Below are 14,061 nucleotides of genomic sequence, written 5' to 3'. Positions count from 1 at the left end.
GCGGGGCCACATTCCGGGCGCGCGGCGGCGGCGGCGGCGGCCGCGGCGGCGGCGGCGGCCTCGGGCTTCGCCTACCCGGGGACCTCCGAGCGCACGGGCTCGTCGTCGTCGTCGCCGTCCTCGGCGGTGATCGCCGCTCGCCCCGAGGCCCCGGTGGCCAAGGAGTGTCCCGCGCCGGCCGCCGCGGCCACCGCCGCCGCCCCGCCGGGCGCCCCCGCGCTGGGCTACGGCTACCACTTCGGCAACGGCTACTACAGCTGCCGCATGTCGCACGGCGTGGGCCTGCAGCAGAACGCCCTCAAGTCGTCGCCGCATGCCTCCCTCGGAGGCTTCCCGGTGGAGAAGTACATGGACGTGTCCGGCCTGGCGAGCGGCAGCGTCCCGGCCAACGAGGTCCCCGCGCGGGCCAAGGAAGTGTCCTTCTACCAGGGCTACACGAGCCCCTACCAGCATGTGCCCGGCTACATCGACATGGTGTCCACCTTTGGGTCGGGGGATCCTCGGCACGAGGCGTACATCTCCATGGAGGGCTACCAGTCCTGGACGCTAGCCAATGGGTGGAACGGCCAGGTGTACTGTGCCAAGGACCAGCCGCAGGGCTCCCATTTTTGGAAATCATCCTTTCCAGGTAGGAGTCCAGCTAGAAAGAGGGAGAAGGCGCGGGAGGGGGAGGAGAGACGAGAAGCCCGTGCTTGGGAGTGTAACTCACGCTCCAGGCCTGCCCGAGTCTAACGAGTAGAAAAATCTGTCCAGTTCCTGCAATCTTTAGTTTTCCTAACAAGAATCGCCTCCGTGATCTTTTCCTTCCCCGTGCAGCACAGGTGCTTTTCTCCACTAAAGTTCAAGCTCTTTAGTTTCCTGCGCCTCTCCCTCTCTCCTTCCCTCTCACTCCCTCTTCCCTGTCCCTCTCTGCTTCTCATTCTTCTGACTACAGAGGCTCCTTTCCTGAGAGGTGTCAGAGTTGGCCCTTCATTTTCAAATGGGATTCCAATGACCACTAAAGCTTCTTAGACCCCATAAACTCCCAAACACAGTAAACAGAAGTTAAAGCTTAAGTAAAAGACCTGAAGTGTGTGTGTGTGTGTGTGTGTGTGTGTGTGTGTGTGTGTGTGTTTGAGTGTATGCAACTGGCAATTGCAGAAACTATTGGAGCTTCCCCCAATAACCAGACCATAAAATCACAGGCTTGTTAAAATGCCGGTTTGAAAAACCATGATGATCCATCAAATTAGCCTTTGTCTCCAAGTGCAAATAGTCTTTCTTTAATAATGTGTAAATAATATGTTTGAGCAAATAATAATAAAGTATAAACAATCTAATTTTCTTTATTCTCTACCCTCCACCCACTACGAATGCATACACAGATGCATTCACATAACACAGTTCAAAGCTTAGATGTTCCAAGTGCCTAGTCTAACTTTCCTGTGCTGTTGTCCTTGCTAGGGGATGTGGCTTTAAACCAACCGGACATGTGTGTCTACCGACGGGGGAGGAAGAAAAGGGTGCCTTACACCAAACTACAGCTCAAAGAACTGGAGAACGAGTACGCCATTAACAAGTTCATTAACAAGGACAAGAGGCGACGGATCTCGGCTGCCACGAACCTCTCGGAGAGACAAGTAACCATTTGGTTTCAGAACAGAAGAGTGAAGGACAAGAAAATCGTCTCCAAGCTCAAAGACACTGTCTCCTGAGGTGGCCAGGTTGGCCACAGACAGTTCAAATGCTTTCAGTTGTCTCCAAAAATACCTTTGGAAAGACTTGAAAATGTATTTAATTTTCCCCCTTCCCTGCCTAGGATGACAAGCATTGTGAATCGGTTTCTCCCTCTCTTTCTCTCTCTCTTGACCTTTATCTGGCTCTAAAACTTTTTGCTGCCCAATCTGACCTTGTAATTCTGTTTCTTACTTGCTTATTATTGTTTTTGTTCTTGTCTAGATTTGTTTTTTTATATAATTTTTAAACATTGTTTCTCCCTCCAGGCCAGTATAAAAAAACAAAACAAAACAAAAACTTGAAGTATTTTTTTCAATAATCCCCCAAACTGTATTTCAGAAGTGCCCGTTGGATTTAAAGGTTTATTTTTTAGCAGGATTTTATATGTGTTCCCAGCACTGATTATGCTTATAATCCATTAGGCCAGAATCACTTCAGCCATTTTGTACCCTATGATTGTGTAATTAAATCATTAACTCTCAGAAGTTTCCCCAAGGCAAGTGGAAACAGCTCTGGGCACTCAGTGACTTGGGAAAGTCTGAAACTTGGAGGTTGAGGGCACTGTAAAATGGCTTTAAAAGCAGCTACCTTACTAAGAGTGAAGTGAAGACAATCTCCCCTATCTTTGGCAAGCTCCTTTGCTGTTTGTGTGGTTTTTAGCATGCCTTGTAGCTGTAATCTTTTAATCTGAAAACAGTTTTCCTCATGAATGCCTTCATTTCTCCAACTCTAGATGAAGCTATTTAAATACCTACAATTGGCAGAGTGACTCCTAGATGGTATAAACTTTCCTTGGATCTGTGGGAATGGAACTGAGGCCATCTCCACAGTCCTTGGAAAGAGACTGAGCCAGTGTGGCCGTGGGTGGGAGCTTCTCTCCAGAACCCAGTGAAAAAGTTAATTGTCTGAACGCATGGGCCTCTCAGAGCTTTAAAACATCCAACACGTTTTAAAATATGGAGCTCTAAGGAGCAAGAGGGAAAAAGACACGTCTGAAAGTGATGCTGAACTACTTTCAAAAAAATGTTGCATATTTATGCGACGGAGAGGTTATTTTTGTAGATGTTGTGAGCAGTGCTTCAAGCATTTAAAACTCACTCTTTACTCCTAGGGAGATATAAATAAAAAGAACTCTCTTGTTCCACTGACTCTTCAGAGATCTGTGTTTCTCACACTTGTGCTGCCTGTAGAGACAGTTCTTATTTATTATAAAGTTTTGCTCTCCTCGGCATCTGTACGTGAAGGGAACACCACCAGTTCTGGTCTCTGGAACCTCCATTTTTTGTTCTCCATTTCTGTCCACTCCCCTCTCACACAAACAGTGATGCTTTCCAATGAAGAGATTATCTGTGATGTCTAAAATGATCGTTTTTTAACCAGAGCAATTCATTAAAAGTCAATAAATTTATTTCTTTCAATAGTATCAATTTATTTAACAATTTTCTTTATTTTTTTAAATTAATATAAATGTAGGTGCCTGGGCAGAGGAAAACTCACTGGGACATTTGGGGCCTAGAGGGGATCCATTATAAATGTCTTCGCTATGAAGTTCTTGAAATTAGAGAAAGCCGTATCCATATTTGGCAATCAATAAACGCTCCAGACATCCCATATCGCATACAGCTATATTGACTATTGAAACTACTATCATACATCTTAGCAGCTAGACACAAGTTTGGGGGACCGGGGGGGGGTTTCTTTCTTTCTCTTTCTTTCTTTCTTTCTTTCTTTCTTTCTTTCTTTCTTTCTTGCCTGCTTGCTTTCTTTCTTGCTTTCTTTCTTTCCTGGGAAATGGCGGGCAGGAAAAAAAAAAAAAAAAAGCGGGGCTCCTTGTAGCTCCTGCTACAATCTAGCGTGAGCTGACGTTCTGATGTGCAAGTTAGTTAAACAGATTTCTAAAAGCTCACGCAGTACGTGAACTACCCCTTCAGGGCTGTGGGAGAGCACACAGGGGCTTAAAGTTGGGGGTTGCTTTCGTTTTCTCCGGTCCAGCTTAACTTGCTTCACATCTAACTTCCAGCTGCAGAGGAGGAGGTACAGGCAGAGAGAGAGAAATGCAGATACAGACGGAGGTTCGAGCTAAGAAGGATAACCCCCTGAAAAGGTGGGCCACGTCATCCTGGACGTCACTCTTGGGGAAGGATCGCTTAATACTTTATTTTGTTCACGAGATGTGTTTCATCAAAACAAAACAAAAAAGGGCCTTAGTGTTCTTTCAACCACCATTCTCCCTGTCCCCTCATTTCTTTCTTGGATGTTCTAGTCTTCCAGGCCTCACTTCATCTCCCAGGTCCATTTCTCAAGTTTCCTGTATTGGGTAGAAGGAATGGCCTGGAGCGTTTCCTTTCATCTGCGGGCCGCACGTCAGTTTCGCTGAGCCTAAGAGAAACGGGGTTTGCCGAAGATTAAAATTGCGCTCAAATGCTCTCTGGTGGTATTTGGATTGATGGCTAAATGAGGACCAGATGAAGGCTTTGTTATTTATATGTGTGCCTTTTATATTCGGGGTTGCGGGAGGAGGAGAGCGAGGGGTAAGTGGCTGAGGCCCTGGAAGCTAGGCCCGCGGGGAGCCCGGAAGGCCAAGGGAGTTTGGAGAAAGGCTTTTCTTTCAGTTGGAGGCTGAGTGCTGCTCAGAAACTTAGCACCTTATTAGCGATCGGGGTAGGGAGTAAGATGGGCAGATCCGATTCGTGATTCGGAGAGGTGAAAAGGGTGTTGGGACAGAGGCTCAGGGTCAAACGAAAACGCCGCCACAGGCCTCCTCGCGTCAGGTTCCTCGGCCCCGCTGTCTGGGTCAGCTGCCACAACCCCAGGCTCTCGGAGACCGTCCGCGCAGCGCCTTGGCAGCGGGCCGTGACCGCAAGCGCCGGCGACCCCGAGCCCGTCCCACCGCCCTTCACTGTTGATCTTGACCGTGCGGCGGCGCCGCGCCAGGCGTGGAGCACGCTCGCCATCTCCTGGGCGTTCGGCGACATTGGCAGAGCTTGCCACTCGGCTCCTCCGCCAGATGCTCTCCTCTCCCTGCTTTCCCAGTCAAGCCTCCCCCCCCCCCCCCGCCCCCTCCCCTCCCGGTCTCCAGCCTTCAGCCTCAGCCTCCAGCATCTCGAAAACGACTTTGCCTACCAGACCTTGAAAGTTATAAACTCGGGGAAATGAAGTGGCTCGATTAGGCCAAAACAAAAAACAAACAAACAAACAAACCCAACGGGAGAACACTCTAAACGTTCTCGTCTTTTCCGGTTCACCTTTGGTCCCTGTATGTATTTAGTCTTGAGAAGCAAACAGAACTGTGCGGCACCCCCACCCCCACCCCCGGGTCTGTACCGACCTAGGAATAGCTGTGCATGAAGCAGGGGCGCTGAGAGTCCTGGCATTCCTAAAACGGAAAACCCAGGCCAGGGGCTGCTCCAGCAGAGAAGGGACAGCTCTTCAAAACGAACGCTCTGGGACACCTAAGGCCCGGGGTCCCCTAGGCCTCTAAACACGGAGTTGAAACTGGGCCTTCTCCCACCTCTCAGGAAGGAACAGAGGGTGCGGCGCTGAGCAGGGAGGCCTGAGCAGGAGGAAACTCCAGCAATGCCCCCAGGAGCCCTAGGCTCCCCCCGCCCCCTCCCTCCTCCCGCCTCAGAACAGGAGGAAGAGGCCGATCGCGTCCTGAGAGAGCCGCCCAATTGGTCGCCATAACTCACACAATAAAGTCCCAGCGAGGTGGTCAGCCTTGCCCTCCGGCGGCGCCTGTGTGGTCTCCCTTGCCAGAGCTGGGGGCCTAACCAATTCCAGCTTGGCTCGGGGGGGCTGCAGGTCCTGCTGCAGGCTAGGCCGGGCGCCCGTAACAAGGTCTCTGGCGGAGAGAAGCCTTATTCCCTCTGGACTGCCCAGAAGGGCCCACCAAGGAACAGCTCCACGCCAGGAACAGCTACTTCTCCTGCCTCCCTGTTGGCCCAGCCAGTGAACCCGCAGCCGCGGCAAGACCCAAGGAATGCAGCTAGGCTGGTTGTCTCCGTGTCCTGCTCTTCCCCCGGCCAGGTGGCTCTGGTTTTTCTGGCCCCTCCACGCTCAGGGGGACACCTAGGGGTTCTGGCTCACAGGGACTAGTCACCAAGTTGACTCCGGAGGAGATAAAAGGCTTCTCGTAGCTTTTGCACGAGGTTGGTTCCTCGGACTGCGGAATCACCTGAGGGGCCTGGAAAACAACGCTACAGAGAGCGGTTCCTGGGGACAGACTCCTGAAGGGTGTGAAGAATCCTTAGGTGCCAGGCTAGAGAGCAGTTTGCGACGCCTTTCCTCTTGTATCGGCTGTGGCAGGGATGGGTCTCGGGAGTGGCATTGCTCAGACCCAAGGGCACGGTCAAGCCCTTGGGTACCCTTACTGGAACATGTGTGAACTTCAGCTTAAAGCCGGGCGAGGTCAGCCAGGCCCAGGCAGCCTGTGGGCGGGCGAAACCAACCCAGACCAGGGAAACTCCCAAGAGACACTTGAGCCAAGGCACCCTCATCTCAGTGTCACCGGCTCCTGAGACAGGCCTGGAAGCCCTCCAAGGCCCTCTCCGCCTTCCCTCCACATGCTCTGGCTCTGCTGGCAGCCTCGTCCGTCGAACATCGCCGGTGTTATCATAATACCCTGAGGGGGGGGGGACGGGTCGGGGGATGTAGGCGGTGCTGAAATGGCCGGCTTTGAAGAACCTGCAGGCAAAGTTTCGTCCAATCCTCTGAGCCGGTCCTCTTATTCCGGGTTGTAACTAAATACTGTTGCAGGCACAGCCGAGGCCCTTTGTTGGCGATGGGTGAGCGCAGTCTCTACAGGGCTGGCTACGTGGGCTCGCTTCTGAACCTGCAGTCACCGGACTCCTTCTACTTTTCCAACCTGCGGCCCAATGGCAGCCAGCTGGCCGCGCTTCCCCCCATCTCCTACCCTCGCAGCGCGCTGCCCTGGGCCGCGCCTCCCGCCTCCTGCACCCCCGCGCAGCCTGCCACCGCCTCTGCCTTTGGGGGCTTTTCTCAGCCTTACTTGACCGGCTCTGGGCCTCTCGGCCTGCAGTCTCCGGGCGCCAAGGACGGACCCGAAGAACAGGTCAAGTTCTACACGCCTGATGCGGCCACCGCGTCCGAGGAGAGGAGCCGGACTAGGCCGCCCTTCGTCCCCGAGTCTAGCCTGGCTCCCTCGGCTCTCAAAGGTACCAAGTACGACTACGCGGGCGTGGGCCGGGTCGCTCCAGGCTCTGCGACCCTGCTCCAGGGGCCGCCCTGCGCCTCCAGCTTCAAGGAAGACACCAAGGGCCCGCTCAACTTGAACGTGACTGTGCAAGTGGCCGGGGTGGCCTCTTGCCTGAGATCTTCGCTGCCCGACGGTAAACGGTGCCCGTGCTCCCCAAGCCTGTTCGGGCAGGGACGGGAGGCGGGGTGCCAGGGACAGCTGGACAGAGTCGCCAGCAATGGTGACCCTCTGTGGGGCGGGCAGGTGACGTGAGGGGGGCTGACGCGGGTCGGGGCTCTGTTTCAGGCCTGGCGTGGGGAGCGACCCCGGGGAGGGCCCGCAAGAAGAGGAAACCATACACAAAGCAGCAGATTGCGGAGCTGGAGAACGAATTCCTGCTCAACGAATTCATCAACCGGCAGAAGCGTAAGGAATTGTCCAACAGGCTGAACCTCAGCGACCAGCAGGTCAAAATCTGGTTCCAGAACCGGCGCATGAAGAAAAAGCGCGTGGTGCAGCGCGAGCAGGCACCGGCTCTCTATTAGCTGCCCATGGGGGCGGGCGGGCCTTGCCAAGCCTGCCCTTTTGGACCGTGGCCTGGCTGTGGAGGAGGTGCCGGCGATGGGTTTTTTTCCTCCTCCTCTTCCTCCTCCTCCTCCGGTCCTGGGCGTCCCCGGGCGTCCCCGGCTCAGTCTGCAGCCCCGGAGCCAGGAGGAGGTTTGGAGAGGAGGGCACTGGGGCCCCTAGGCTTTCAGCTCTCTCAGAGACTCTTCTAAGAGGTGTTTGGGAATTGCAAACACTGGCGTTAAGCTGGGGTCACCTGCCCTTGTTGCCTGTGGTGCTTATGTCCAGGACTTCACCGCTGGATCATTGTTTCTGGGTTGTGCCGTTTCCAGCCTGTTAGTTTTCTTTTTCTTTCTCTATCCAGCTCCTTCTGCCTTTAACAGCAGCCTAGCTAGAGCTCCAGTCCAAGCGCGTGTAGAAAGGCCCTGAGAGCCCGCTGCAGGAGAAAGGGCCGAGGATAACACTGGCCTCTTTGCAGCAGAAGCCTTTTATGACAAAGCCAGACTCTCCCTTCTGGAGAAAAGAAAGAATCTGATTCCACCACAACCCCATTTGTCCTGAGTGACTGGGAGGACAAAAACTACCCTAGACCGTCAGACCTAGGGGGAAACGAAGGATACCTTGGGATCTCAGCTACCTTCTCAGAGGTAGCATGCAAGAAACTAAGACCACAGAACAAATTATAGTCTCCAGCCTGGCAGAATTCCTCCATTCCAACCTCACCTACCCTAGGAGCCAAGGCCATGCACTCTGTAACTGGATCCCTAGAGCTGAGCTGTGGTGAGGGAGCTGCTGGCCTGTGTTGAGGCTTGGCTGCGCAGGGAAGAAAGAGGAGTAAAGCAAGGGAGGAAGCTCCACACTCTCGCTGTAGCCATGACTTCCCCCTCGGGTGGATGACGGTGTCCACACGTCTCTCTTTCTTGAATTACCTTAATGGGTCTCCACAAGGGGGAAAAAAGCTGCCTGAGGAGCCCGGGGTGGGGAAGAGACCTCTCAGATTCTCAGCCTGGGGTTGCTGCTCTGGGAGGGCAGACAGATTCAGAGCCTCTCCCCCCACCGCTCTCCCCCCACAATGCTTAGCCATTGTGCCCTTTCCTGGAGACCCTGTGGAAAGCCTTTAAGGCCCTGAGCCCTGCCAGGTTTACCTTGAGGAGCCTAGGTTTTCTGAATGGTGGGTGGAGTTGTTCTGTTACAGAATCCAACCAGCCTTATTCTCAGTGAATACAAGCCATGCCACACACACACACACACACACACACACACACACACACACACACATACACATCTTTGCCTCATCTTTTGAGCTTTAAGCCCCACCCCCAATCCCTAGCAACACCCCGAAGGCTCATGACTCCTTCCCCAAACCCAATGGCTTTTCTTTAGTGAAAGTCTCCAGGACCTGGACCCTAAATGCCATCTCACACGGGCCCTTGAGCTTCACCTCAACTGACCTTGGTTGGCGTTTTAAATAATGTAAGTTTCTGTGCTGACAGCTGCCACGCATATTTTGTTTTGATTTTGTAAAATAACATTTCCTTGTATATATTAGTTGCATAGTGAAAATAAATATCCAGGTCCCAGCCAAGTTGTTAGGGGGCTGATGTTCATTCTTAAAGATGCTTTAAATTCTTTTGTAATCTTTTTCAGGCCATCAGCTTCGTCTTTTTTGTTTTTCTCTGCTTGTGTCTTTGCCTCTGGTCTTTGCTGTTCATTAAATGAGAAAAATGGCTTCCGAGGCAGTCAGGAAACAGTTACAAAAAAACACTATGGAGAGAATATCTGTGAAATATCCAAAGGGAGACTATTAAAAGTCTTTAGAGTGATGTGAGTGTATCTCAAACGCAAAGCTAACACTGAGTTTGTAGATTGAGAAATCTCCATTTTTCCTAAATTCTCAAACTTTAAATCTTGCTATTGTTGGCCGGAGAAGGGAGAGACAAGAGTTGAGAGTCCTCAGATTTCAAAACAAAACATCTCTCTGCCAAGTTTTGGTCAGCCTTCTCAGGACAAAGTCTTAGGAAGATTCTCTAGGCACCAGGAGTTCAGCAGGCTCCCTTGGGAATTCCACCCTATTGCCTTTAGAGCCTATAGCTCAGTCAAATAAAGCCAGGGCCTGCTTGATATTAAACCCCTTTGAAAATCCTGACTCCTAACTCATGGAGGTGGAAAGTAGTTCCTCACTAGAGAAAGAAGAAGCAAGACCAATGCATCTCTAATAAAGAATATTCAATGTTCCAATTCCCTTTCTGGGAAACAAATTTGATTTATACACAACATTGTTTTGTCAATTTAAAAAAATGGCCTACAACAATTGGATGGTAAGAAGGAAGAATTTGTGAAGGTCCTGTGGCTAGAATGTCCCCATCTGACTGGGTGGGGAGGGAGTGGTACTGAGCCAGGTTTCTGGAGCCGGGGTCTGTATTGAGAGGTTTTTCTCCTCAAAACCAACTGAACAAAGGCTTATCAAAGGCAGAAGCCTTACCGAGACCTTGGGTTCAGAGGACTGAGAAAGGAAGAAGAAACCAGACTTCCTCAGACCCCAGACCCGAAAACAAAAAAACATGCAGGCCAGTTTCCTAGACAGATATGATACTAAACCATCATGTTTCTTTTCTTTAGTCTGGGATGGGGGGGGGGGGGGACAGTCCTAGAGGCCAGTCCCAGAAGAAAATTAACCTAAGTATAAAATCTTATCTGTCAGTCCGGCGGCGTTTTCCAAATGCATCCTTTTTACTGATCCACACAAATTCAAAGACCACGGTGTCCCCTTCCCTAACGGAAGTCCTGGCAGAAATTTGGAACCAGGATGAGAAATAAACGCCAAAGAGAAATGATACTGCAATCTTATTGCTCAACCTTCCCTCGTAGAAAGAGAAACGCTTCTTCTGAAACGCTGCAGTCCACGCGGCCTCTTGACTAAGAAAGAGGATTTAAAATGAAAAAAGAAAAAAAAAAAAAGAACGGTTTACCCCGCTGTTCAATCCGTTGATAGCTCTGGAGGCCAAAGGAGGAAAGCTTTAAAGGCCCAGGGGTTCTCCCCTTGGGAGGGCAGGCTAGGGGAGGCTTCCTGGATGCTAGCTAGTGGAGGAGAAATCCAGAATCGTTGTAAATATTCATGTCTGGTGGTGGGGGAGGGAGGTGTGCCCCCTTCACTGGCCTCTCTCAGCTGCATCCACTCCCCTCAGAGGTGGTGGGGGCACAGCGCCCGTCCAGCAGTCCTTGGACAAAGGTGATCTCCCCACATTTTGTTCTGTTTTGTTTTGGTTTGTTTTTCAGTCTCCACTTAAGGAGTCTTTTCCGTAAGGCTCTGCAGGGAAGGGACTGGTTCTGGGAGTTTCCTCTCCCCCCCCCCCCCCCCCCCGCCCCGCTCTTCTCTTCTTTCGTTTCCTAAAAGAGCATAAATAATTAAAGTTTGGCAGGGAGGAAAAGCTTTCTCGCAGAACTGTAGTGGTAATAAATGAAATGACTCAGAATCCCTTCCCCAGTCGGCTTTTACGAGAGCTGCCAGACAGTGTCTGTTCACGTTCTCCAGATACCAGGGGCGCGCTGACAAAGTTAAGGTCAAGTTAGTGTCTTATCTTGGGTGGCTCAAAATTACCGCATCGCGTCTACGCGCTGCTGCGCAGAGAGCTGCTGGCCGAGCCCCGGAAGGCCGGGCGTGCTCCCGGTGTTTCGAGTAGGACCGAGGAAGCCAGGACAAGGACACAACGCCCGGGTCTTCACGGTAGGTTCCTCCAGCAGAACTCGCTGGTCCAGAGGCTAGTTTTTCGGGGTGAGGACCAAAGCAGAGAGCTGGGGCTACAGAGCGAGGTGGGCTGGGCGGGGAATGAATGCTCTGGGTGCTGTGCGGGGGCGGCCGTGCTGGAGGAGGAGTGGGGGGGCATCGCCCCTTCCCCTGGGCGCGAGCTGGCTGCTGCGGCCGGCGCACCCTCCCCTGCAGAAGCGCGGCTCCCGCCACAGCTGCCGTCGCCATGTCGTTGAACTTGAATGGTTCCTCCTTTCCATTTCCCTTTTCGGCAGCCAGCAGATCTCACTTTAGGGGCGACGGTCTGTCTTACCACCCATTCGGTGGGGTGAGCAGGGGGAAGGTGCCGAACTATTTTGCGTCTCAAGATGTGCAAGGATTGGGGGGTGGGGGGCCTCCGCCGCCTTCGGTTCTGAGCGACCCCGGGAATGCTGTGCAGTGTCTGGGGAGCCATTTTAGGAGACAGATCCAGGGGCGTCGACCAGGATTCGGAAAGGGATACGCTTGTGGACTGGGACGGAGATGGGGAAGCGGATGAAAATACGGTGTCGGGGCTCTGGGCTAGGAGAGCGGCGCCAGCAGGGATCTGGGTGGGGGTGGGAGTTTCAAGGAGGGGTCGCAGAGGATGGACATCTAGGTGAGAGAGAGAGAGAGAGAGAGAGAGAGAGAGAGAGAGAGAAAGCCTGGTGAGCTCCGGTCACCACTGCCACAGACCTATGTGCGCAGTGTTGTGGGGGAGGGAAGCGGACATGGGAGGGGGCGGAGGAAAGAGAGGAATGGAGAAAGAAGAGGGTAGGAAAAGTGGAAGGGGAGACATCAGCTAGAAAAGAGATATTAACCCGGACCACGCGCCTTTTCTCTGTCAATCGGCTCGGTGGGCAAAGGGCTCAGTACCCAAACTGCAGCGGCCTGGAGAGAGGGAGGGAGCCAGCGCACAGCCAGAGCTGCCTACCCAGGCCTCAAGGCTGAAGCCCAGGCCTCTGGGCTGGCTTTTCTGGGCAGGGAAATACTGCAGAGGGAGGCAGGCTGCCGCCTTTGGCTCTGGAGTTTGGATCCGGGAGAGACTAAGGGTTTGGTATGCTGGAGGTGGGAGCCCAGGCCTGGGAGGATTGGTGCAGCCGAAAGAAAGTAAGGCCTTGGCGCAAGCTGTGGAGGGAGCCTGAAAAGTCTACCTCGGCGGAGCCAGGTGATGCAGACAGACCCCAGAGGTCAGGCAGACGCTACCGAGAGTCCTTGGAGAACCAAAGGATCTCCTTGGCAGTTGTTATGACCATCAAACCCAAGGGCTCCAAAGGAGTCTTAGGGATGCGGCTGAGGGAATTGCTGAGGCCTCGATGGGGCTCCAATACACCGAAAGCTCTGAGGGACCCGAACACAGAGGAGGATGAGGAGGGCGAGAACACCAGGGGTTTGTCTGTGGGTGGTGAGTAGGGCCCTTGTGTTGTGAGGGTTAGGACTTCAAATCCTTTTGTTCATCAGGCCCCCGACCTTTGAGGAAATCCAGGAAACCAGGACCTCTGAGACAGAGAGACAGAGACAGAGAGAGAGAGAGAGAGAGAGAGAGGAGAAAATGGTGAAGGTACTTAGAAAGACGGGAAGGGAGCAAAAGCGGGACGAAGGAGAAGAGGAAGGCAGGAGAGAGAAAGGAGAGGAGAGAAGAGCAAGCAAAGGAAGGAGGGATGGGAACAGAGCGAAAAAATCCCTGGAAGGGAAAGGGCCGAGTGGGCGCCGAGGCCCACGCCGAGCCTCGCGCCCGGGAGTCGTTTCTCTAGGGTCTGTGCTCTCGTCTCTGGTGTCAGAACCCGAGAGAGCCAAATCGCTCCCAGCCGGAACGCGCTCTGCAGAGAAATATGTAAATCAGGGCTCCCGGCGCCCCGGAGGGTGTCGCAATTCCGCCCCTTGAACGAGAAGCAACAAGCTCCCGAGCCGGTGAGCTGCGGAGGGCGGCGGGCGGCGGGGGAGGGAGCGCCTGCGGGCAAGGTGGGGGTGGGAAGCTCACACCCTCACACCTAGTCCCCCCCCCCCGCGCCGGGGCCGGGGCTCCCCCCGCCGCCCTCCGCGCCTCTCCCTTCCCCCTTCCTCCCCCTCCTCCCGCCCGCCTCCTCCCCTCCGGCCTAGGTCCGGGTACTTAAAGCGGCGCGGGCGGGCTAGGGCGGGCGGGCGGCCCAGTCCGGTGGCGGCAGATGCGCCCAGCGGTGGCGGCCGCCGGCGGCGCGCAGGTGACCGGCCAGGGAGCGCCCCGGGAGGGCTGGCGGGGGCCCGAGGCCCAGGCGCCCCCGGCGCGCGCGCGTCCCGGCGCCGGGAGCCGTCCCGGGGCGTGTTGGAGGAGCGCCTGCTAGAGATATAAGGACATTTCTCCTCTCCATGGCGTCACGTGACACAATTACCACCCGAATCAATCAAGATGAATTGCACGTCAGCGCCCGGTGGGGATTTTTGCTTAGTTGATCCTGGCCCAAGCGTCTTGTGCAATCGATGGCTCAGGTCGGAGGCGCCGGGAGCGGCCCGGGGCTGGCGGGCGCGCACGGCGCGCAGCCATGAGCGACTTTGACGAGTGCGGCCCGAGCGCAGCCAGCATGTACCTGCCGGGCTGCGCCTACTACGTGGCCCCGTCGGACTTCGCGGGGAAGCCGTCGTTCCTGTCGCAGCCGCCCTCCTGCCAGATGGCTTTCCCCTACTCGTCCAACCTGGCGCCGCACGTCCAGCCCGTGCGCGAGGTGGCCTTCCGCGACTACGGCCTGGAGCGCGCCAAGTGGCCGTACCGCGGCGGCGGGGGCGGCGGCGGCGGGGGCGCGGGGAGCGGCGGCGGGGGCGGCTCGAGCCAGGGACGGAAGAGCCGGTA

General features: G+C 54.4%; 3 protein-coding genes across 3 annotated transcripts in view; all 3 read left to right on the top strand.

The window, feature by feature from the left end:
• The window catches only part of Hoxd13 (homeobox D13), a 2,211-nt gene extending 517 nt beyond the window's left edge, over nt 1-1,694 (top strand). The window contains exons 2-3 of the mRNA XM_055600802.1: nt 1-628; nt 1,444-1,694. The exon at nt 1-628 is cut by the window's left edge and continues 22 nt beyond it. Of these exons, the coding sequence (XP_055456777.1) occupies nt 1-628; nt 1,444-1,694 (879 nt within the window). The remainder of the gene's footprint in view (nt 629-1,443) is intronic.
• Nucleotides 1,695-6,496: 4,802 nt separating this feature from the next.
• Nucleotides 6,497-7,455, top strand: Hoxd12 (homeobox D12). Its single transcript, XM_055600996.1, has 2 exons — nt 6,497-7,064; nt 7,217-7,455. The coding sequence occupies exons 1-2, from the start codon at nt 6,497-6,499 to the stop codon at nt 7,453-7,455; spliced, it is 807 nt and encodes a 268-aa protein (XP_055456971.1).
• Nucleotides 7,456-13,756: 6,301 nt separating this feature from the next.
• Nucleotides 13,757-14,061, top strand: part of Hoxd11 (homeobox D11) — a 1,334-nt gene continuing 1,029 nt past the window's right edge. The window contains exon 1 of the mRNA XM_055600677.1: nt 13,757-14,054. Within this exon, the coding sequence (XP_055456652.1) occupies nt 13,757-14,054 (298 nt within the window). The remainder of the gene's footprint in view (nt 14,055-14,061) is intronic.

Source organism: Psammomys obesus, unplaced genomic scaffold (assembly GCF_907164565.1).
Source record: "Psammomys obesus unplaced genomic scaffold, mPsaObe1.curated_primary_1811, whole genome shotgun sequence".
Lineage (NCBI taxonomy): Eukaryota > Metazoa > Chordata > Mammalia > Rodentia > Muridae > Psammomys > Psammomys obesus.
This window is presented reverse-complemented; position numbering and strand designations above follow the sequence as displayed.

What these genes read in the sequence shown, in the direction of transcription:
- Hoxd12 (XM_055600996.1), top strand. Translation starts at nt 6,497, where the DNA reads ATGGGTGAGCGCAGTCTCTACAGGGCTGGCTACGTGGGCTCGCTTCTG. An exon ending in GAGATCTTCGCTGCCCGACG is followed by an intron (nt 7,065 to 7,216) that starts GTAAACGGTGCC and finishes GCTCTGTTTCAG; the next exon opens with GCCTGGCGTGGGGAGCGACC.